This window comes from Urocitellus parryii, chromosome 8 (genome assembly GCF_045843805.1).
Source record: "Urocitellus parryii isolate mUroPar1 chromosome 8, mUroPar1.hap1, whole genome shotgun sequence".
NCBI classification, from domain to species: domain Eukaryota; kingdom Metazoa; phylum Chordata; class Mammalia; order Rodentia; family Sciuridae; genus Urocitellus; species Urocitellus parryii.
Genome location: NC_135538.1, coordinates 119,172,208 through 119,196,254, shown reverse-complemented (window position 1 = coordinate 119,196,254; position 24,047 = coordinate 119,172,208). Strand labels below are relative to the sequence as shown.

Sequence of the window (24,047 nt, the reverse complement as noted above, 5' to 3'; positions counted from 1 at the left end):
ATATTTCTTAGAGAACAAATCTATATACCTCCTCTGATATTAGGAAACTGTACCAGGACTGTGGCACTCAGAGCTGGTGGGAGGGAGGAGGTAAGTAAAAATGCTTTCTTAACAAATTTAGGAGCTTCTTCATACATTAAGCACTCTCTTAATTGTTGTAAGATTTTTTATTAGTCTCAAAGTTCATAAGTTAATAGCTGCTTTAGTGGATGAATGAGTTGTTGGAGTACTCTACAACACTATTCTTGGTGAAGTCAAGAAATATTAAGTTACTGGATACAGTAGCACACACCTGTAATTTCAGTAGCATGGGAAGTCAAAGCAGGAGGACCTCAAGTTCAAAGCCAGCATCAGCAATTTAACAAGGCCCTAAGCAACTTAGCAAATACCTGTCTCAAAACATAAAAAAGAGGTGGGGATGTGGTTCAGTGGTTAAGCACCCCTGGGTTCAATCCCAAGTTACAAAAAAAAAAAAGAAAGAAAGAAAGAAAGAAAGAAAGAAAATAAGATAGAAAAGCAAAAAAAAAAAGAAATTCTCTTTTAAAGAGATTTTTAAATAATAAGAAAATCTTATGTATCTAACCATGTACCTTTCCATCTAGTATGATTTTCTTTTGATCGGAAGGACATACATTATGAATTCTTTCACCCTCATTATGAATTCTTTCATCTTGAAATAGCTTCATTTGTGAAAGATACTTTTGCTGGGAAAGAATTCTAAATTTACAGCATTTTCCTTTCAGTCCTTCAAACACGTTGCTGATCAGTGTTCTCATTTGCTTTGTCTCCAATACAAAAGCTGCTGTTGTCTTTATGATTTTTCCCATGAAGTATTTTCTTCTTCCTCTGCTGCTTTTCACATTCTTTTCTCTGGTGAACAATAAAATTTAGCAAAAAGTCTTTGGGAGAACTGGCTGGTGGGTTTTTTGTTTGTTGGTTGATTTTTCATAAATTCTCAAAAGCAGATGTTTGTCTCTCACTTAATTGATTCTCATGTAAATTTTTTTAGAATATTCTTGACCTGGGAAATTTGGTAATTAACTTTATATGTCAACTTGGCTGGACCATAGTGCCCAGATATTTGTTAAAACATTATACTGGATGTTTACCAAAGGGTGTTTTATGAATGAGATTAACAATTAATTTGTAGTCTGAGTAAAGCAGAATGCTCTCCTCATTATTACTCAATAGTTCAAACCTTGACTAGAACAGAACACCTGAACAAGAGTGTCTGGAGGGCTTCCATATTGCTGATTCACGTGCTGTGAGGGTGGTGTACCCCAAATTCATGGGAACAGAGGCTTCTGCACTTGGACCACTTCTAGATCTTATCTGTATACCTCTACCTCTGGCTGCTTGTTTGTGCCCTTTATAAACTATAATAATAAACGGCCTTTACCTAGGTTCTGTTAGGTTTTCTATTAAATCATCAACACTTAAGAAAGAGGCTACAGAAACCTCCAATATTGTACCAGGTAAAAGAGAAGTGTAGTAACCTAGGGTCTCCATGCTTGCTCTGGCATGTTAAATGAGGGAAGCCTTGTGGGAAGAGCCCTTAAACTTTTACAATGTGACATTAACATAAGTTAGTCTTAGGATTCAATAGCAGAACTCCCAGTTGCTAGTGGAGAATCACATACTTGGATGGATAGAGGGAAAAAAATTCCCTTGCCATCTCTCAAAGACAAATTCCAGAACAAAAGATGAGCAAAATATGAGGATTTACTTCATGTCCTCAGATCTGCTAAAAACAATGCCACCAGCTAGTCATGGTCCAGACTGATGGTAGCACCACATCTAAACTGGAAGATTCAGGTTTTTTAAAGTCCTTTGCAGCACTCAACACAAAAAACTGATAGATGTTAGAGGTTCTCTCCCTAGAAACATTTTCATGCACAAGAAAATACAAATATTCCTAGAAAACATCAGGGTACATGCAGATTCTCTGAAGAGTACAGACCTGGCTGTTTTAACACTACTAATAAGAGACAAAGGCCAGGAGGTGTTTTTAGTGACCATTTCACCATCCCACAAAGACACTTCAATTGTCTCAAGTATAAGCTGATATAGACCAAAACTGGATCTAGTAACATATTTTCAAGGGAATGTATGAGAAGATGTCATTCATTAGTTACTTATTCATCATCCAAATCTGAGAATCTACAAACAACACATGAAGTTCTAGTCCCTGATCACTGTTCCAAAAATTAGAATGTTCCATTCTTTCTCCATTCCTCAGCCCTGGCACTAAAATCTCTTCCTAAGTTAGGGTAATTCCACACTTTTGTCTTGTTAAGAGTCAGAAACCACTTCTCTCCATAAAAGGACAAACTCCACCTCCCAGGCATTATTACAGGGGAACACAACATGAGGCTTCAGCTCCACCAGTCAGATGACCACATGCTGGACTCTGACCAGGACATGATGACAGAGGGGCTGGGGAAGGGCAGACACATTAGGGATAGTGGCTCAAGTGGAAGTAGTGATGACCGGTTCCCAGCATCAGCAGCAACGGCAGTACCAGTCACAGAATCCTTTGTTAGTCATCAGAGTATCAGTGGTGTGATCAGTGGCACCTGTGCCAGCAGCAGGGACAGTGGAGCCTATGTGGGATCTGACCTAGGGTAGGATTGTAATTTCTGTCCTTGGCTATATAACATGAAGCCTGGTTCTGTGGCCTTCCCAAACATGTAATTAGCTCCCAATATGATATATACTTTACATGAAAGAGGAAAAATTCTGGATTCCATTTTTTACTCTAAGAAGTGATAAATGGGTTTGGGGAATCATTTCAGAGAGCAGCAACAGAGATATTCTCCATGCTGAGCTCTGATCAACTTTCTGCATAGTCCACCTGGTTGTACTTCATGGGGTGAGAACAAAATGATCTTCCTATTCACATACCATGATTGACAACATAAGTCCACCTTTTCTTTCTAAGGAAAAAAACTTTAAGGTTTTAACACATATCCCACCCTGGGATAGCTCTGATCACACACCTCAATCCCTCTGAGCACCAGGATGGCCTCTGTTTTAAAGAGAATAATAAGTTATACTTCCACCTAACATGATAAGACTCTCCTGCATACAACTGAACTACACCATCCCTTTCCTAATACAGGATGCAAAGTCCCTCTGTGATGTCCTTTCCTCCTCTCCTTGATAGACATCCCAAAATGCAAAACACTAAGACATACACTTAACAATGCTTAATACTATGATAAACAGTCAAAATTATTTATGTCATGTATAAAAAGGTGAGATTCAAGAAAATAAGTATACTTGATTAATTGGAGCTGGGGATGTGGCTCAAGCGGTAGCGCGCTCGCCTGGCATGCGTTCGGCCCGGGTTAGATCCTCAGCACCACATACCAACAAAGATGTTGTGTCCGCCGAGAACTAGAAAATAAATATTAAAAATTCTAAAAAAAAAGTATATTTGATTAATAAATACATACCACAAACATATTCATAATAAAATAAAGAAGATATGCAAATGAAAATTATAGTCCTCTCCTCTAAAAATGGTCATGTGTTGCTGCTGGTACTCATAACTATCTTCTTCCACCTCCCATTCCATATTCCCTTCAATTCAGCAAGTAGTTCAGCTGCCTGTGGCATTTCTCTTGCTGTGGTGATGCCAACCTTCATTCCTGAAGGGTCCTGGCCACTCTTCATCCTGCCTGGGTTGGGCTGATGTTGTTTCCCATGGACATTAAGCACAGGGGATGTAACACTAAGAGGCACCCTAAGGGACTCCTGTATTCCAGATATTCCCTTCCTTCCTTCCCTGGGGAGCAGCTGTCCCATGTCCCCCTGGCTGCCAGGATCCATCACTCAGGCCCACCAGCTAACTCTACCCTTGGGTTCTTGACTCAAAGCAAGAAGAGCCCAACATGGCCAGTGATAGTTGTCCTTTCCAATTTAGTGAAATCATTGTTGTCTCTTGATGGAAGCATTTCTTCTGTGAAACTAAGATCTCCAGGCCAGCAGGGCATAAGGTCTTGGCACAGGAAGCACATACATTGCTAGTGGGTCTCTGGGGGCCATAGTGAGAGTTGCCACTCCCATACCCATTTCTTGATTCCTGGACCCATGAATCCTGGCTGTGGGGGAAACAGTGCCACCTGTCAGACACTAGTTCAGAGCACGTGCAGCCTCCTGAGGGACCTTGACCCAGCTGCAAGGTGTCTCCATGTAGCTGCCACTGTCATGGAGTCTTCAAAAGGCCACAGCATCCCTCGTCAAGCCAGCTACCTCAGGAGGAGGGAGAAGATGGTTAGGAGCAGAGATTCCGGAGTTCAGAGTGTGGTCACACTTCTTTGGCTGTGAAGGAATTTCCGGGGCAGAAGCAGAGCTCTGTGGACACCATGACAAGGCATTTGTCAGATGAAGCCCAAGCTCTCTAGGACCCTTAGGCTACAGATCTGGAAGCCCCTCTGACATCATCTCAGTCTTTCTCTTCTCTTTTATGCACACACACACACACACACACACACACACACACACACTCTTACACATTCATTCCGCCCTGTCACTTGCAGTGCAGCTTCTCCTGGCATGGAAAGAACTCCTCCAGGTGTCCTCATAGCTAATTACCTCAGGTCCTCATGTCTCTCCTCAAATCTCACTTTCTTCATGATGCCCAAGCTGCCCACCCCAGCACATAGCCCTCTTCGCTGCCTCACATCAAGCACTAGATCACCTTCCCTATATTACTTGCCACTTCCTGCCATGAAAACTACCCACTGCCTAGATGAAATTTTCTACCTCTGCCCACTAGGACATCTGCTCCTCAGAGAGAACAACTGATTTAATTTCACTCATGTTTCCCAGGTACAGAACAGAGTAACAGATCTGACACACAGTAAGTATCAGTTGGATGAATGATCACTCCGGAGCATCTCCCTCTTCTAGAGACACTATCATTATTAATGGAGCCTCAGGCCAAAGGCTGCTTGTGGCAGCTACAGCACAATGTCCTCTCACATAGAAGTCCAGGCTATCTGGACTATTCTTATAAGAGCTGCTCTTCCTCCCTCCCTCCCTCCACCCACACCTGCCCTCCTGCACTCTACAGCACATCATTTCATTTTCCCCTTTAGGAGGAAAAAAAACCCTAAGCAGATGGATTTAATTTTCCACCAACTATAATTTAAATTAGATGCAAAGCAGGAGACCAGAACTCATTCACAAGAATAAGAACAGGCATAATCCTCTACAGAAACAAAGAAACCCCCAAAATGGGAGCTAAGGGTTGAATTCAGGCATGATCCACACTGATCTGGCCACACAAACCCTTTCTGCCTCTGGTCCTGGACACAGGACAAGGCCCAGGAAATATCTGAGTCCCTGTGATCACAGGTCTAGTGGACAAGACTCTACTGAGGAACAACCAGCTGTTGAGTGACCACATCCAAGCTCACAGAGGACTGAGCACTGCCTGGCTGCAGCCCTGCCCATATGCAGCTCCTCACGGCCTTCTCCAGTGCCCACTGCAGCAGACTCAACACAGCAAACACATGGATTCTGGGAGGTTCTCAGATCTCAATTTGTTTTCTCTCACAAATTGTGGAATATTGTGCCCCTTGAATAACCTTGTCAATCTCTTTATAGGGCAAGAATTTGAAAAACACATTCATACCCAGATTCTTATCTTCAATAGTGAAATAAGAAGATGCAGCTCAATGCAACATAAAGTTAAACCAGGGGTAGAGACATCCTGGCCCCTTTTCTGATACAGAAGGGAACACAGGTTAGTATGGGGAAGAGGGTCCTGGTGGGCAGGGATAGGCTGGTTATTCCACCTCTTCACATTTTGCCAATAGGAACTCAGACACATCCAGAGCCATTTGCAGAAAAAGAATTATGAACAAATTTAGGAAGTTCACTCCAAGTGGCAACATTCTGAACATCACTCACTCAAAAGGTCCAGATTTAGAGTCCCCAGAACCCAGCTGTGCCCCCTACATTCTATCTCTTCCCCCTTTCCAACCCTCCTTTAGAAGTCATGAGAGACTCATTAAACCCCTCGGACTCTTCCCTGCCCAGGATAGAACAACAACAGCTAAAGAAAAGAAAACTACTCAGAGTCCACAGGAGCTATAGCTAAAGAGAATCATGGGGTAGGTGAGCTCCCCACAGGGTTCCTGTTCATACTACCCCAAGGGTCCCAGTGATCTTACCCCGACTCTTACTTATTTGAGCCTGAGTGTAGCTTTTTTCTTTCCAACAGTAGACAGAAAGTGTCCTGTGAGAGATCAGGGAGGATGCAGGGCCATGAGGTTCTAGAGAAATCCCCTGGTCCTAAAACAGTGACATTTCCAGGACTGTGACTGCAGACCCAGGGAAGGAAGCATAAAGAAAATGACCTGGGACTGCTGGGAATCAGGTTCCCGTGGTCATAATCATCAGGGTGAAAACTTTCCTGTTTTTCACTGTGCATTTTAAGAAAGTGTCAGCACACAGGGCCTCACGCTGCATACACATGCATGTGAATGGTGCTCCTCAGTAACAAAGCAAAAGACTGGAAAATACCTGCCTGTGGCTTGAAACCCCAAAAAAATTCAGACTTCGCCTCTTCTTATCTGGCTCTTCCACTTCACACTAGCAAACACAACTCCAAAGAGAACGAGGCCAGGAAGAATTCCAATCATGGAGAAGGTGTGCTGACGAGATAGCTCTGGGAAGGGAAAAGAGGGAAGATGAGATTCTGTAACCACCAGCTCTCAGCCCTGAGAATGACTCCTGCTTTCTTGGCAAGAGGCTTTATGCCCTCATCCTCTCCTTACCCCATCTCAGGGTGAGGGGTTCAGGCAGCCCCTCATGATGCACATGGCATGTGTATCTCTGCTCCTCCCCAGCAGGCACCACCACAGCTGCCCACTTCTGGAAGGTTCCATCCCCTGCAGGCCTGGTCTCCACAAGCTCCATGTTCTGAATCTGGTCCTCCCCATCCCTCTGCCAGGTCAGGGTGATCTCCTTAGGGTAGAAGCCCAAGGCCCAGCACCTCAGGCTGACATCTCCTTCAGGGCTTAAGTGACGGGTCACATGTGTCTTTGGAGACTCTGAAGGGAAGAATTAGAAAAATAAAACATTTTGGGAATGGGGCTGTAGCTCACTGGTAGAGTGCTTGCCTAACACATGGGATGCACTGGGTTCAATCCTCAGCACCACATAAAAATTAATAAATAAAATAAAGGTATTGTGTCCATCTACAACTAAAAATATTTTTTAATAAGACATTTTACATTACCTCCCATGGCCACTGAACCAGTGCTCATGTGACCATACTAAGTACACACAGGACAATGGAAGTGAGGAAGGAAAGCAAAACCCAAGCACCAGCCTGGACTCAAGCTTCTGAGATAATCTCCGTTTCCTTGGAAAGTTGTAGAATCAGACTGACCAGGGAAAGATGCCCCAGGTCTCTAAGAGGGACTTCAGGTTCTGACCTGAATTGAGGCCCAGAGACTCACAAAACCTGGAGTCCAATCTCAAACAATTTGAATGTGGAGCTGAGAACAAGGCCTGAGAAAGTCACCTTGTGGTACCCAAGGCTGCTGTCAGGGTCAAAGCAATGTGCTCTTAAGTTTGTTCAGAGATCTTCTCCCTCCCCATTCCAAGAAAGACTTGATGCCTTAATTGTCTTGAGAGGAGGGAAGGCCCTCTGGTATTCTGTTAGGAATTCCATTTTTGTCCAAACTATGTCGGACTCCCCTCATCCCCTGGTACCTGTGTGCAGCAACTTGTCCTTCCCTTTCTCCAGGAATCTGCGGAGCCACTCCAGGCACTCCTCCTGCAGGTAGGCCCTGTAGTGCTCTGCATCTCCTGAATCCTCCCATTTGCGCTGGGTGATCTGAGCAGCCTTGTCCCAGGCGGTCCAAGAGCGCAGGTCCTCATTCAGGGAGATGTAATCCGCACCATCATAGGCAAACTCCTCATATCCAAGAAGGAGGCTTCCATCTGGCCCAAGGTCACAGCCAGAAATCCACTGGAAGGTGTGAGAGCCTGGCCCCGCCCCGGAAGTCAGACTGACTTTGCTCCAGCTTTTACCTCTGGTGCTTAACTGGGCCAGGCAACCCGGGAGCGGGGGAGGAGGAGGGGTGGATTGGTCTAAGGCTTCTGCATAAATGTAAAATGAACCCCCAGCTAACTCGCCCAAGTTTTCTGAGTCGAGGGGCCAAGGGATGTTGGGGACCTGGAAATGAAACTAAGTCTCGGAGACTGTAGTCAACCATGGCCTGTCCCAAAGAGATGGGGGCATTTGTCCCCTGCCACCCAGTCCTGGGTCACTCACCGTCCTCGCTCTGGTTGTAGTAACGGAGAGTGGAGCGCAGGTTCTAGCTCAATTTCTGTGCATGAGCCTTAGCAATCTTTGTTTGCGCTTCCCAAAACTCTGGTGCCTCCAATTCCATCCACTGCACCCTGGGCTCCACCCTCGGATTCGGGGCGTCGCTGTCGAAGTGCAGGAACAGTGTGTCGTCCACATAGCCCACCGAGGTGTAAAAAGACTCTTCGTGGCCAGGTCGGGACACGGAGGTGTGGAAATAACGCAGGGAGTGGGACCCTGAGGACAGAGAGCAGCTAAGATCCGATTCGACCACTTCCTGGGACAGGACCAGGGTCCCAGGTTGATGGGCCGTGATGGGAGGAGGGGGCGAGGGGACTCGTGAGACAGAAAGGGGGCAGACCAAAAGGACGGTATGGTCGGTGATTCAGATCGGGACAGGGCGAGTCTGAGACGGAGGGAATGTTCAGGCTTCACAAGGTAGAAATGCCTCGTCCCTGAATCCGCGACCCCGCCGGGCAGTCCCCTAGATCCTACCCACAGAGGCTGTTTCCCGCCCGACCCGGTACTCACTCGCCCAGGTTTGGATCAGGGTTAGAGGCCCGAAAAGCAGCAGGAACAGAGTTCTGAACTTCATGACTCACACCTCCATGGACAGGGAGAATCAGTTCCTGCAGCGGTGCCTGGACCTTGTCACCTGGAATCGCGGCGACAATTCTGATTGGCTTCTCTAGAAACCACTGGTGTGAGAGTGAGAACTGTGGACGCGTCATGAGTCACCAGGCAGAAGAACTCAGGTTGAAAGAGGAGGAAGTGAAACTCCTGGAAAGTGGGGATTTGTTTTCCTTCTGGTACCCCAACCCCAGAAACCTCCTTCAGGCCTGAGACCTTGAGCCACGCCCAGGACCTGCGGTTTTCTTCTGACCTTTCTCCTCCAGCACCAAGCTGTCTTTCTCACATCATCTCTCTGAGTCCTGGCCCAGAGGCTGTTTGAAGAAGCCAAGGATAGACCTTCTAAAAGAAAGCACATCCCCAGGGCATGTGATGTCAGAGAGTGAGCAGCCCTGAGGAAAGGAGGTGGAGAAGCAAGGGTTTCCCTTTCTATCTTAGAGAAGTGCCTGGGAAACCACACAGAGATTCCCAGAGACTTTTTTCCTTTGATTTACCCACTGAGGGAAGCACAATTTTCATAGTCTGCAATGATCTGGATTCCTATCTACCCCTAGTGATTTTACCCTTCATATATAAATGTGTCTGAGCCCACGCTGTGGTCCATGCTGGTAATCCCAGTTCTTAGGATTAAACTAAGGTTTTAACCTTACTTTAAGTCCTCTCATACTGATATCTGGAATGATTGGGCTTTTCTCACAAGTGCTGCCCTCTCTCCCTCTCCCTTTCTCTCACCAGCCCTCCTCCCTCCACTTCATAGCACAGGATCAAGTTTCTCCAACACAGGATAATCCTTAATTTATGGGTCTTATTTTACAAGTAAATATAAATCTAAATTAGGCTCTGCCTTATATGTTTTTGCATTTACCTTGAAGCCAGTACCAGGATTACTGGAATTTAGGGCTGGGAGAGGGATAAGTAAGCAGAGCAGAAAAAGAATTCCAACAAGAATTAACCTAAGATGAGAAACTGTGGTATCCCTCCTCTCTGCTAATTCTAAAATCTGATATTGGATTTTTAAAGATTATGGAAAAGAAGGCATTTAAGTAAACAGCTCTGGAAAGAGGTCAGGACCTCATGAGTCTGAAGATTCATCTCTTGATAATATAGAGTCACCTGTTTAGGGACCTGTGTAAGAGCAATGATGTGGGTGGGGTGGGGAGTAGCTCTTGCTAATGTCATCGATAGAGAAAATCTAGAGAAGGTTTTCAGAGCCTTTATTTCTTTTCTTTATTTTATTTCTTTAGAAATGTCCTTTAATTACTTGACCAAATCCTCATGTCAAGAGTTTGAAAAAATCTTGTTTCCATTCTTAGTCTTCTGAAGAATCTCCAACCTACTTTCCAAAGTGGTTGTACTAATTTGCAGTCCCATCAATAATGTCTAACTTCTTCCCCTCATACTCACCAGCAATTATCAATATTTGTTCATATCGTATTGGTTTGTTCATTTTGTTTTGTTTTATTTCGTTTTTGGTTCCAGGGATTGAACTTTACCAATGAGCCACATCCCCAGCTCTTTATTTATATTTTATTTAGTGATAGGGTGTCACTGAGTTGCTTAGGACCTCACTAAGTTGCTGAGGCTGGCTTTGCACTCCCAATCCTCCTGCCTCAGCCTCCCAAGCTTCTGAGATAGCAGGTGTGTGCCACCACGCCTGCTTCATTATTTGTATTCTTGATGATTGCCGTTCTGACTGGGGTGAGATGAAATATCAATGTAGCTCTGATTTTAATCTTCCTGATTGCTAAATTTGTTGAACATTTTTTCATATATTTCTTGATCATTTGTATTTCTTCTTTGGAATAATGTCTATAGATCTTTCATTCATTGATTGAGTGGGTTATTAGGTTTTTTTGGTGTTAAGTTTTTTGAGTTCTTTTCATATTCTGGTTATTAATCCACTGTCAGAAGAGTAGCTGGCAAAGATTTTGTCCCATTCTGTAGGCTCTCTCTTCACACTCCTGTTTCTTTTGTTATACAAATCCTTTTAATTTGATTCTATTCCTATTTTTGATTCTTGGTTTCATTTCTTGTGCTTTAGGAATCCTAGTAAAGAAGTCAGTACCTTGCAAATGTGTTGGAGTGTGTTCTTCTGGCAAGTTTCAAATGTTTCTGCTCTATTTCCTTTGATCCATGGTGAGTTGATTTTTGTGCAGAGTGAAAGGCAGCAATCTAGTTTCATTCTTCTATACGTGGCTTTCCATATTTTGCCAGCACTATTTGTTACAGAGGCTATCTGTTCTCCAATTAATGCTTGGAAAGCAGTATGGAGATTCCTCCAAAGACTAGGAATTAATGGAACCCAAATGACCCAGCTATCCCACTCTTTGGTCTTTATCCAAAAGAACCAAAATCAACGTACTACAATAATACCTGTATACCAATGTTTATAGCAGCACGATTCACAATAGCCAAGTTATAGAACCAGCCTAAGAACCCATCAGTAGAGAAATGGATAAAGAAAATGTGACATATATACACAATGAGTTCCACTCAGCCATAAAGAACAATGAAATGATGTCATTTTCTGGTAAATTGGTGGAACTGCAGAACATCATGCCAACTGAAATAAGCCAGACTCAGAAAGTCAAGGGTAAAATGTTTTCTCTCATATGCACAATCTAGAGAGAGGGGAAAATTGGGGTGGGGGAGATCTCACAAAAATAGAAAAGAGAGCAGTAGAGTAAAACAGGGGACCAAGTGGAGGAATCTGGGGATGGAAAGGGGAACAATCAGGGAATAAAGTTGACCAAATTATGCTATGCTGATATATGAATGTATCACAATGTATTGCAATTTTAAATAAATAACTATAGTACACCAACTTAAAAAAAACAAATAAACAGAAGGAAAACCAATAGAGTAGAAAGAAGGGAGTCAGGGGAGAGGGAGGATGGGAGAGAAGGAGATAGAAATGGAGAAAATTGCATTTAGATGCAGTTATGAATATGTCAAAATGAATCTCACTATTATGTACAATTAAATGCACTAAAAATCAAAAAAAATAAAAATCATTAAAAAGAATTTGAAAAAATTAATTTATGGGGCTGGAGATGTGGCTCAAGCGGTAGCGTGCTCGGCCTGGCCTGCGTGTGGCCCGGGTTCGATCCTAGCACCACATACCAACAAAGATGTTGTGTCCGCCGAGAACTAAAATATAAATATTAAAAATTCTCTGTCTCTGTCTCTCTCTCTCTCTCTCTCTCTCTCTCTCTCTCTCTCCCCTCTCTCACTCTCTCTTTAAAAAAAATTAATTTATGCTCAGGTTCTTATTTTTACTACAGAAGTTAAGAAGCTGTAGCTCAGGGCACCATGACGTGGAGACAGGGATGGAGACAACCCAGCCCTTCCTTTGCTGAAGAAGAAGGTTGATTGTGAAAGGGAACACAGTTCAGTGTGGTAAAAGGAATCCTGGTGGGAAGGAGTGTGCTGGTCTCCCCACCTCCTCACATTATACCAGTAGGAATGTGGGCATATTTAGATACCTCTGCAGAAAGAGATCCAAGGTTCTTCAATCACAAAGAGGAGGCCTGAACAAGTCTTATGTCGCTCAATCCCACACAGGCAGCTGTCTCATGCTACAGAACAAAAGAATCAGGCACAAATTCAAGGCAGTTGTTACATGTAACAACATGTTGAACAACCCATCAATCAATCAAAAGGTCCAAATTCAGAAAGTTCTTATACCCAGTCCTGTCCTCTTTGCCCCACCCCCTCTTTTACTTCAGTCCTCCAGGTTCTCATAAGCCATGAGAGACACATTAGAGCCCTGGGCAATGTCACTACCTGGGGCAGAAAAAGAATGTTAATCAGCTTTTCATCGCCATGACAAAATACCTGAGAAAACTGAAAGGAGGAAATATTTATCTTCGCTCACAGGTACAGAAGTTTCAGTCCATGATCCACTGCTCCATTGTTTCTGGGCCTAAGTTAAAACAGTACCTCATAGGGGCTGGGGTTGCAGCTCAGTGGTAGAGCACTCACCTAGCATGTGCAGGGCACTGAGTTCAATCCTCAGCACCACATAAAAATAAATAAAATATGTCCAACTACACTGAAAAATATATTTTTAAAAAACCAGTACATTATAATGGCAGGAGCATGTGGTGGAGGAAGCTACTCATCTCATGGCAGCCAGGAAAGAGAGAGAGCGAGAAGAGACTAGGGACAAGGACATACCCTCAGTGACTTATTCCCTCTGCCTATACCCTGCCTCCTACAGTTTCCATCACCTCTCAATAATCCATCATCTCCAATAGTCCATTCAGTTGTGAATCCATCAGCATTCATGGGATCAGAGTCCTCCTAACCTGATTACTTCCCAAAAGCCCTAATGGGAACCAAGCCTTTGACACATGAGCCTTTGAGAGACACTTCAAATCCTAACTATAACACAAATATAGCAGAGCCCATAGAAGATATAAGTGAGTGAGCTGCCTCATGGGCTCCTGACTGCACAATCCCAAGGATCATCCCCTCCAGCATTCTTACTTGGAGCCTGAGCATAGCTCCCTCTTTTTCAACCTTTGAGAGGTCAGGAAGGAGACTGGGCCATGAGGGTCTAAATGAATCCCCTAAACCTGGACTCCAGGGAAGTTTCCTGAACTGTGGCTGTAGACAGAGAAAGATCAGGAGACATAAAGAAAGGAGATGTGCAGGGTCTGAATCAACATGACATCTGTCCTCAGCAGAAATATTCTCCTGACCTCTAATTGCTGGGAATCAGGAGACCCTGATAAATGAGCGCGCACGCGCGTGTGTGTGTGTGTGTGTGTCGCTTTCTATTAGTGAGGCAGTGCTTAAAACAAGAAAACTCACACTCCTCTTACCTTCTGTGGTTCATCTTCAACCAAATTGCAATAGCAACCACAGCTCCAAGGACAACCAGGCCAGCAATGATTCCCACAACGTAGATGATGAGCTGAGGACGTGACTCTGGAAACAGAAGGCAAGCGAGGTTCAGGCCCTTGATCCTGCAGAGAACAGCTCCTGCTTTCACTGACAAGCCACTCTGTGCCCTCATCTCCTTACCCCATCTCAGGGTCCGGGGCTCAGGCAGCCCCTCATGATGCACATGGCATGTGTATCTCTGCTCCTCCCCAGCAGGCACCACCACAGCTGCCCACTTCTGGAAAGTTCCATCCCCGGCAGGCCTGGTCTCCACAAGTTCCATGTCCTGGGTGTGATCTTCCCCATCCCTCTGCCAAATGAAGGTGATCTCCTTCGGGTAGAAGCCCATGGCCCAGCACCTCAGGGTGACATCTCCTTCAGGTCTGGGGTGGTGGGTCATATATGTCTTTGGGGGATCTGAAAGGTAAAGTTCAAAATTCAACCATTTTGCATTCTTTGTGGGCCATTCCAGCCTTATTCATGTGACCTTACTAAACGGACAACTAACCCAGCCACAGATTATCTGGGATAATCTATTCATTGTTCTAGACTCAGGGTGAGCCAACCCATTGTAGAAGACTCCAGATTTCTGTGGGAAAGAAAAAGAACTACTGGTCCTGGCTGAGTGGAGACCGAGAGACTCAAATAACTGCAGTCAGACCTCCAAAGACATTGGGTTTGGGGCAGCAAACAAGACCTGCAACAGGTCATGGTTCACCTCTGCTGCCTGGTCAAAGAGGACTGCTACTCAGCTATTTTGGGGATCTTCTCTCCTTCCATTCTGAGACAGATTCTTAATTGTCCTCAGAGCGGCCCCTCCAGCGAATTACTATCTAGTGTTGGATATGAAAACCCAGGAACACTTATTTGGGTTCCAAAGCAAAAGAGAGTGGCAGTATTTTGGAGATGATCCCATTTTCCTCTCCTCAGCGGGAGATGTCGGTCCCAATCCCAGGACAGATGGGGAGGTTCCCTGAGGTCCCTTGCACCTGTGCGCAGCAACATCTCCTTCCCGTTCTCCAGGTATTTGCCAAGCCACTCCACGCAAGGGCCCTCCAGGTAGGCTCTCCATGGCTCGGAGGCACCAGCCGCCTCCCACTTGCGCCGGGTGGCCTGAGCCACTGCGTTCGCTGCAGTCCAGGAGCTCAGGTCCTCGTTCAGGGCTATGTAATCCGTGCTGTCGTAGGCTGACTGACGGTACCCACGGAGTAGGCGGCCTTCAGCATCCGTGTCGCAACCAGAAGAGATCTCGAGGGTGTGAGAGCCTGGCCCCGCCCCCGCGGTCAGTCCAGTCCGCCTGGCCCCGCCCCCCGCCCAGACCAACCCGCGAGGATTTTTACTAAAACTGAAACCGAAACCGGGTTAACACTTCCTGGTTCCAGGGTCTCCGCGGGTGCCGCAGCCTCGGTGTGACCCTCTAACCAGGGTACCCGGGGCTACTTGGACCCATCCGTGAAGATCCGTCCCGTCCCACCCGGGCCTGGGGTCGCTCACCTCCCTCGCTCTGGTTGTAGTAAACTCGTAAGTTGTTCAAGCTGCCCCAGTAAATCTGAGCAGCGTCCTTAGCCTTGCTGGTCTCCCGGTCCCAATAATCCGGCCCCAGCTGCTTCATCCACTGCACCCGCGGCTCTGCCCTCGGCGTCGTCCCGGAGTCGCTGTCGAAGAGAAGGAACTGCGTGTCGTCCACGTAGCCCACGGAGATGAAGCGGGGCTCCTGGAGGCCGGGCCGGGACACCGCGGTGTCGAAATACCTCAGAGAGTGGGAGCCTGGGGAAGGGAAGCGGCTGAGTCCCGGTGCGACCCTCCTCCCGGCCCTGGATGAGGAGTCCAGGTCGTTGGGATTGGGATGGGGCTAGGGGCTTGTGTGACCGAACTGGGGCAGCGGGACTGGAAGAGCCTGACGTAGACAGAAAGGTGGAAGCGGGAGACTAGGAACAAGGACAGAGCGTGGCTGGGATGAGGCAGGGTCTGGGCCGGTGGCGGCGGGACGCAACTACTCCAGGTCCTGTGCCTCTGCCTGATGGTCCGCTCGCTCCTTCCTCGTGGAAGCGGTTTCCTCCCGACACTGCACTTACCCGCCCAGGTCTCTTTAAGGGTCAGCACCCCCGAGAGCAGCAGAAACAGGGTTCGGGGAGCCATGACCCCGACCCGTGGGATTTAAGGAAGAACCAGTCTCTGTAGACTTTCCAGTCAGAAACGCGGGCGAGGCTCCGATTGGCTTCCCTAGAAACCCTATGTGCAATGGGAATGAGAACTGGTGCAGCGTCATTAGTGTCCAGGCAGAATAACCTGGCACAGTTTGGAACCCAGGAAATGGTGCACTCTTATGCATGGCTTCCTCTTCCCAGACACTGCCCTCGGGCCTACTAAGTAACAATTAAAAGTTGTAATAAATGTTATGAGCTCTCTTTCAAAATAGCCTATTATATTTGTTATGGTTTAGATGTGGTGTTCCCCCAAAGCTCACATGTGAAACAATACAAGAAGGTTTGGAGGAGAAATGATTGGGTTATATAGCCGTAGCTAATCAGTGATGGGATTAACTGAAGTGGTAGGGTGTAACTGGAGGAGGTGGTAATTGGGGCGTGGTTTAGGGGTATATATTTGTATCTGGAGAGTGCAATCTCTATCTCTGCTTCCTGATCACCATGATGTTAGCTGCTTCCCCCCACTACACTCTCCAGCCATGATGTCCTGCCTCACCCTCAGCCAGAGAAATGAAGCCTTCTGTCAACCTCTGAAATAGTGAGCTCTCAAATATACTTTTCCTCCTCTACAATTATGCTGGTTGGGTCTTATAGTCACAACATCAAGAAAGCTGACTAAAACAATATTCTCTTCACTAGTAGCTGTGCATTGACTGTTTTATCAATCATCCACATCTGTGTTATTGAGCTTTTCATTGCTGTGACTAAAATACCTGACAAGGACAACATAGAGGAGAAAGAGTTGATTTTGGCATACAGTTTCAGAGGTTCAGTCCATGGTGGGCCAACTTCATTCTTTGGGGCCCAAAGTGAGGTAGGACATCATGACAGAAGGACATGGTAGAGGAGTGCTGATCCTTTCAAAGCAGCTGGAAAGCAGAGAGAGAGAAAGGAGTAAGGGCTCCATGCCTGGCTCTATGACTTCCATTTTTTAAAAAGTAGAGGATACTAAAGATGAAAGAGATCTCTAGAGATTACCTAGTCTATCTAGAGACAGTGATTCACCTAATATCACAAAATAAAAGATTTATTAAGAAAAAAAAAAGGAGTAAGGGCTGCAAAGAAGATGAACCCTTCCTCGGCATGATCACAGTGACCCAACTCCTCCAGCCATGTGCTACCTGCCTTCAGTTATCACCCAGTTAGTCCAAAGAGGAGGGACTGATTAGGTTACAGCTCTGACAATCCAATCATTTCCCCTCTGAACATTCGTGTATTAACACAGAAGTTGGGGGCACCTCACATCCAAACCATAACAACATCTAAGGGATATGCTTATTTTATTGGAAAACTTGGTTGTGGTATTTTTTTAATGTGATTGACATAAGGAGACAATTAATTTTCAGGCAGTCCCACTGAATATATTGAATAATAAATGCAAAATATATTGTGCTAGACTCTATAGTTATAAATATTAACCTATTAAACTTATAAAACAGCATTAAATCTGAGGATGACATTGCTTTAAAATTTTTTAACTCTCCTTCTTTTCCTCACCTCACTCTTCTCTAACCCTTTTCTGTCACTCCCATCCTAAAGGCCTTCTTCACTCCTTAGTCCCCACCACCCCATCATTCCTGAACTGATACACTAGTTCCCTTACCTGCCACCCATGACTATTGTCCTCACCATGGTCAGCTCCCCATGAATGGGCTGCCTCAACTTGGACCCAGAATGATGGAGTCACCATCTATGGACTGAAACCTCTGAAACTATGAGCCGCAAATAAACTTTTCCTCCTCCAAGTTGTTCTTGTCAGGCATTTTGGTCACAATGACAAAAAAAGCTAATTAAAACATATCCCCAGAAAATAGAGACATTAATTTTTGTTGAATAAATAAATGAAATATGACTATAATAAAATGAAATTGTATCACACAAAAATCAAAATGAAAAATACAAAAAAAATTAGGAAAGGTTTTATTTCATGTACCTAGTGTGTACAACAGTTCATAAAATCATTCCAAGGGAGAAAGCACTTATCTGTGTTTATCTATTGCAAAATCACCCAGTTTATTAGTCTTTTTTTTTTTTAATTTTAAGACAGGCTCTCACTAAGTTGGTTAGGGCCTTGATAATTTGCCCAGAGGCTGGCCTCAACTCATGATCCTCCTGCCTCAGTCTCCCAACTTACTGGGATTACAGGCATGTGCCACTGTACCTGGTTGTTTATTAGTTTTTGATGACTGCATAGCAAGTTACTACAAGCCTATTGGCTTAAAAGAATACCTGTTTGGGGGTTCACAGTTCCTTGATCACAAATCCAGGCATGGTGTTCATAGATTGTTCAGGGTTTCACAAAGCTGTGTTCTCATCTTGAGTTATGAAGTCCTTCTCCAAACTTATACAGAGCTTTATGCAGAATTCCATTTCTTAAAGGACTGAGGTTCCTATCTTTGTGGGCTGCCAGGGTTGGGAAGAAATGTGCTCCCAACTCCAGCAACTACCAACATTCTTCACAACACTGATTCTCCACACCCCCATCAGCTTAAATGCCCACATTGCAAGAAATCTCTCACACCGTGAGTTTATTTGCTCAGGAAGAGCCTGGTCTTTTTCAGAGCTCCCCTCATTAGGACAGTCCAACTCACCAATGGATTGATACATTCATGTATCATAGCTGAATGGACTACTGGGGGGTGGAAACTATAGGATGTGAGACCCAGTTGAAGGGAGTAGGTACTTGGGGGCATGCCCTTGTCCTGAGTGTCTGTCGCTCCCTCTCTCTTCCCCTACCCCATCACTTCTTTCCCGGCTGCCCTGAGCTAAGCAGCTTTGCTCTGCCATTTTCTTCTGCCATAAAGTTCTGTTTGCCTCACCCTGGGCCCAGAAATAAAAGAGCCAGCTGACAATGAACTGAAACTTCTGAACCATGAGGCAAAATGAATCTTTCCTCCTTTAAGTTGTTCTTATCAGGCATTTTGGTCACAGGGTTGGAAAACTGACTAACATAAGGAGCAAGATGCAACCAATGCCTGTCTCTAACAACTAGACCCCCAAACTTCACTAAAGTGATCCCTTCTGAATCTCCATGAGGTTTATTGTCCACATTCTGGAATTCACGTGTCTTACCATGATGTGCTCATCCATCCCAGACAATCTGGTGTTACAATGAAATGAACAGATTTCATATTCTAATGAAATTCCAGATGTCCAGATAGCTTCACACTGTATTGTAGAGACTAGGGGCTTCAAATAGTTCAGAGAGAAATTATTAGCACGTGCTACCATGCTTGCACCCTTCATCTCTCTAATGGTGGCTCCAATCTCCACCTTTACTACCTTTATCCCCAGCCTGCAGAGAACAGCACCCCAAACTTCCTAGCAATTCAGGTCAGAAGTTTCCATTTGCTTCCTAGCAATGCAGGTCAGTGGGCAGTGTCAGAGGTTTCCATTTTGCTTTAGCACAGTGAGATCCTTTCTCCAAAGCCAAGGGCCTAGTGTGGGGTTTATCCAATTTCAAGGGTTAATTATGCACTTGAAGAAATAATCTGGGTGTTTGCAGACCCAGGAGCCCCATGGTGAGCCAGATTTTGTTCATGTTAATTACTGGTCTGCGGGCCCCCACTGTAACGTGCAGACCTGTGGGAGGCTGGTGTCTATATCAACTCAATCTCAATGCACTATACTCCTTAGCATTCTGCCTGTTTCTTTCCTGTCAAGTCCCATGACTAAACACCCAAGGTCACTCCACGTGAACTGGGCTGGCACAAAAAATCACACAGAGACAGAGAAATACATTTTTTTGGTGGGGGGGGGATCCTGTGAGAGCTCCTCTGACCTTAGGGATCTGTGGAAAGAAGAGAGCCACTGGAATTTTTTATTCTTATATAGGGAGGTTCCATGGAACATTCTATTCCAAAGGGCAAAGGCATAGGATTTCAAAGGAATAGTTGAGTGTTATTCAACCCTAGTGGGTACCACCTACTCCTGGAGCCATGCCTTGATATTCAAGCTAGGCAACCCCCAAGTTATTGGGGTCTGACACTATTGCCAGACTAATGCAGTAATTGTTCAGAGCCTCCTGCTTCAGGACTTCAAAGTGTCTGCATCCAGTGCAACTCCCGACACCTTCCCCTGGTATAGTCTCCCGGACAAATCAGTGGGGTTCCTTGGTAGAAGGACTGAGGAAATTGTCACTGTATATACTCACCATGATATTCCAGGTCCTTCTTCCTTCAGATGTGGACATCATCACATTTTCAGATATGGACAACATCACAGTTTGGAATCTGAACATTGGCTCAGATTTGGAAATTGAGAATGGAAACTATTTGTTTTTAATTAGCTCAAACACCTTCAGCCTTCTGATCTTTAACTGATTTTTTATCACAGATACTGAGCACTGTTCTGCAGGCTGACTGTCTGTTTTGACCCTAAGGATACAACCCTTCATGAACCTTCTCCACAGCCCTCTGCAGGTGGAGTGCTCCTGGCCTCTGCTCTGTGCTTACTGTGGTGGCTTCCCCTCACTTGTGCTAGTTAACTGCCACCACTTGGTCTCCAGCTCTTCAGGGCCAGGATTTCTCCTTAGGTATCAATGAGCCTCACTCTGGGATCACCTTCACTACGTTTACCACCAGCCTGCAGAGAACAGCACCCCAAACTTCTTAGCAATGCAGGTCCCTGTCACCAGCTCGTTTCTGAAGACTGTGGTAAAAGAGGGGGGCCTGCTGGGTCTCTTACAAAATATGGGTCTGATGCCTTCCCCAAATCTCTACATTCCACACCCCCACTTCCCTCAGCTTCTGTATTCCATCTGTTGAGAGTTGGACATCATTTTTTCCAGTCTTCACAGAGCTCCTGGAGCCTCACAAATTACCACAACCTAAGCAGCTTTAGCCAGCACCATTTATGACCTGACAGTTATGAATTCCCAAGTTCAGTAATGGATCTCACAGGGCTAAGGTCAAGGTGTCAGAAGGTCTATGAAACTTACTGTAAGCTCTGGGAATAAATAAGCTTCCAAGCTCATTCAGGATGTTAGAATTCAGTTCCTTGCAGATATAGGGCTAAGACTCCCAGTTCCTTGCTGACAGTAATTTGGGAGCCATATTTAGCTCCTAGAGCTCTCTTTCTAGCCCCCACACATAGCCCCTAGAGCACATACCAATCCTTCTCTCACTGAAACCTCTGACATCCTCTCATCTGTTTCTGAAGTCCCCTCTGCCTGCCTCTTCTGCAGCATCTCTCTGACTCCAGCCAGAGAAGGTGTCTGCTTTTAAGGATTCATGTGATTTGATGGGTCACCCAGATAATCCAAGAACATCTCCCTATTTTCAGGTCCTTAACCTTAATTATATCAGCAATGTCCCCTCTGCGATGTGATGCATCCTACTCACTGTTCTAAGGATTAGGGCCTGGGTATCTTTGGGGCTCATTCTTCAGTCACCAATTCTGCTTGTGTTGAAATCCATGAGGACCAAGGAGACATTGCTGCTGGAGAGGAGACAGGGACCCAGGAGCAAAGAGCCCAGAAATAGGGGAATGAATTGGGGAATAGTAGCAATGAGAGGAATGGGAGCTCTACTCTGGTGACAAGTTAGGGAATGGTAGAAATCAAACAAGCAGGGCTGGGGATGTGGCTCAAGCGGTAATGTGCTCGTCTGGCATGCGTGGGGCACTGGGTTTGATCCTCAGCACCACATTAAAAAAAAAAAAGATGTTGTGTCCACCAAAAACTAAAAATAAATATTTAAAAATTCTCTCTCTCTCTCCCTCTCTCTCTCCTCTCTCTCTCTTCTCTCTCTCTCTCTCTCTCTCTCTCTCTCTCAATCAATCAATCAATCAATCAATAAAAGAAGCAGAAAGGTCTGAGAACCACAATGAGGAATAAGGTCTCCACTTCACCTCCTAACCCAGGAGTGCAATGTCCCCGGGGAAGCACCATGTGGAGAGATCTTGAGAGGGGCTGGGTCCTCAGGGAGACCCAGGCTTCTGTTACATACAAGATGAAGGGACATCTTGAAAGGTTGCATAATTTACTCCTGTCCTGTAAGAAGAGAGGGCACCCACCCCAGGGCTCAGGTCCTGTGGCACCTGCTGCTGGAGGTGAGACTCCTGGGAACATGTCTGACTCCAGAACAGGACTTTCTTCTGCCCTGTTGTGGGTACCACAGGCCCAAGGAGGAGAGAGGCTAAGCCCTTTGTCCTGATAGTCCCAATGTGCATGTCCACATTCTAGGATATTAGGTGGATATTAAGACAATGTTCCCAAATAAGATGAGATCTTACTTTAAAACCTAGTGAATAGGAAAATTCTTAAAACTGAGCTTCAAAAAACAGAAATAGGGAGTAGAGGAAAATGTTTCTCCTTGTCATATGTAATGGGGTGTTGCCAGGAAGCTAAAAAGGTGGGTAGCAGAGAGAAGATAGAAGCCTTTGGGAGAGCGTAAGGTCTCCTGAGCTTTCTTCTTCAGTCTCTGCCACATCCTGACCTGGACCTCAAGGAGTCCAGGGCTCCTCAGAAGCTTCTTCATCCCCATTGATACCCAACCCCAGGGTGGAACCTCCAACCCACTCACAGCCCAGCTCTCTCCTGGGCTGCTCAGGCAAAATTTCAGAGTAATGTGACAGCGCCCCCGTGTGGCTACAACGCTGAACACAGAAATCCAATTCGGCTTTTTCCCTCCTACAAAGGATACTTTGGGATCCCAGCACCAGGACAGAGCTCTGCACTCTGGGGTCTTCCTATCCACATAGTGCCAGGTGCAACGTGTTTCCTAAAACATTCATATTTCCTTTTCACTGAATGAGCACAAGGCAGGAAAGTCTCCAACCCATAACATCTGAATCCCAGGTCCAGTGTAGACCCACAAAAGTATTATTGCCCGTAGGCAACTGGATGGGAACTTAGAAGCCAAGTTCCTGTCATTTGTTCTGTCTGTTCCTGCTGGGACTTGGACTGCTACATGAATCAATCCAGTGATTCGTCCATCCTGAGATCTTAGCAGGAGTCTGGGGACATTAGCTTTAAGGAATTCTCATTGTTTTAGTCAGTTTTTCCATCACCATGACCAAAAGAATTGACAATAACAATCACAAGAGGAAAAGTTTATCTGGAGTTCACAGTTTCAGAGATCTCAGTTCATAGATGGCCAACTTCATTGCTCTGGGTCCAAGGTGAGGCAGAACATCCTGGCAGAGGAAAGCAGCTCAGGTTATGGAAACAGAAAGCAGAGTTCTGCTCACCAGGGACAAAATATAAACCCCTAAGGCATGCCCCCAGTGACCTACCTCCTCCAGCCACACTGTCCCTGCCTGCAGTTACTGTCCCCCCACCCCTGCCACCCAGTTAATCATGTCTGTATATTAATGCACTAATAGGGTTAGGGCTGTCATAACCCAAACATTAGATCTCTAAACTTTCCTGCATTGTCTCACACATGAGCTTTTTGGGAACACCTCATATCTAAACTGGAACATGAATTCATTTCATACTTTCATTTCTCTGACCTTATCCTTAACCATGAAGGGTATTGGCAAGATTGGGTCTAAACTCAAGGGATAAAGTGCATATAGAGAATTCAAGGTCCTTGAACACCAAAAAAATAAAGGATTCTCAGAAGTAGGTCTAATCTAATGAAGTATGAGCTGAAAACTGAGTCAAGTGGGTGAGTAAACACAGTTTTATATTATTATCCTCAGAAAAAAACAATAACAATAAAACAAAACAAAAAATGAACATAAATTTTTTTAAAAAATTGCTTTCACTAAAAGGATCTACCTTTTACCCTATAGTTATCTTGATGAGGATTTTTGATGTGATCATCATATCAAAAATAAAATATATTCAGATTCTTTCATTCAACAAATATATATATATATATATATATATATATATATATCACACAATCTGGCAGGCAATATTGTAATTGTTCTGGGAAAATAGCTTAAAAATAACAAAAATCCATACTTCATGGGGTGTTCATTATAGTTTTAGGAGATTAGGAGACAGAGAATAAATTAAATGACAGTGGTGTGGTTTA

The 24,047-nt window shown here is 45.1% G+C and overlaps 1 protein-coding gene and 1 pseudogene across 3 annotated transcripts; both read right to left on the bottom strand.

Moving 5' to 3' along the window:
- Positions 1-4,294: 4,294 nt before the first annotated feature.
- LOC144256661 (popy class I histocompatibility antigen, alpha chain E-like) lies at positions 4,295-8,983 on the bottom strand (annotated as a pseudogene). The gene is made up of 6 exons (XR_013344181.1): positions 8,864-8,983; positions 8,300-8,569; positions 7,735-8,010; positions 6,792-7,067; positions 6,538-6,682; positions 4,295-4,359 (listed from the first exon to the last, which is right to left on the bottom strand). The product of XR_013344181.1 is annotated as a popy class I histocompatibility antigen, alpha chain E-like (transcript).
- A 3,187-nt stretch (positions 8,984-12,170) lies between these two features.
- LOC144256660 (patr class I histocompatibility antigen, A-126 alpha chain-like) lies at positions 12,171-16,033 on the bottom strand. Of its 2 annotated transcripts, XM_077802033.1 has the most exons (7): positions 15,928-16,033; positions 15,347-15,619; positions 14,842-15,117; positions 13,994-14,269; positions 13,792-13,897; positions 12,800-12,887; positions 12,171-12,540 (listed from the first exon to the last, which is right to left on the bottom strand). In XM_077802033.1, exons 1-6 carry the CDS (start codon positions 15,989-15,991, stop codon positions 12,836-12,838), a joined length of 1,047 nt encoding a protein of 348 aa, XP_077658159.1. In that variant the 5' UTR covers positions 15,992-16,033; the 3' UTR covers positions 12,171-12,540; positions 12,800-12,835. The 2 variants fall into 2 exon arrangements, with proteins under 2 accessions (XP_077658159.1, XP_077658160.1); XM_077802034.1 differs by lacking the exon at positions 12,800-12,887.
- Between the last annotated feature and the right edge of the window lie 8,014 nt (positions 16,034-24,047).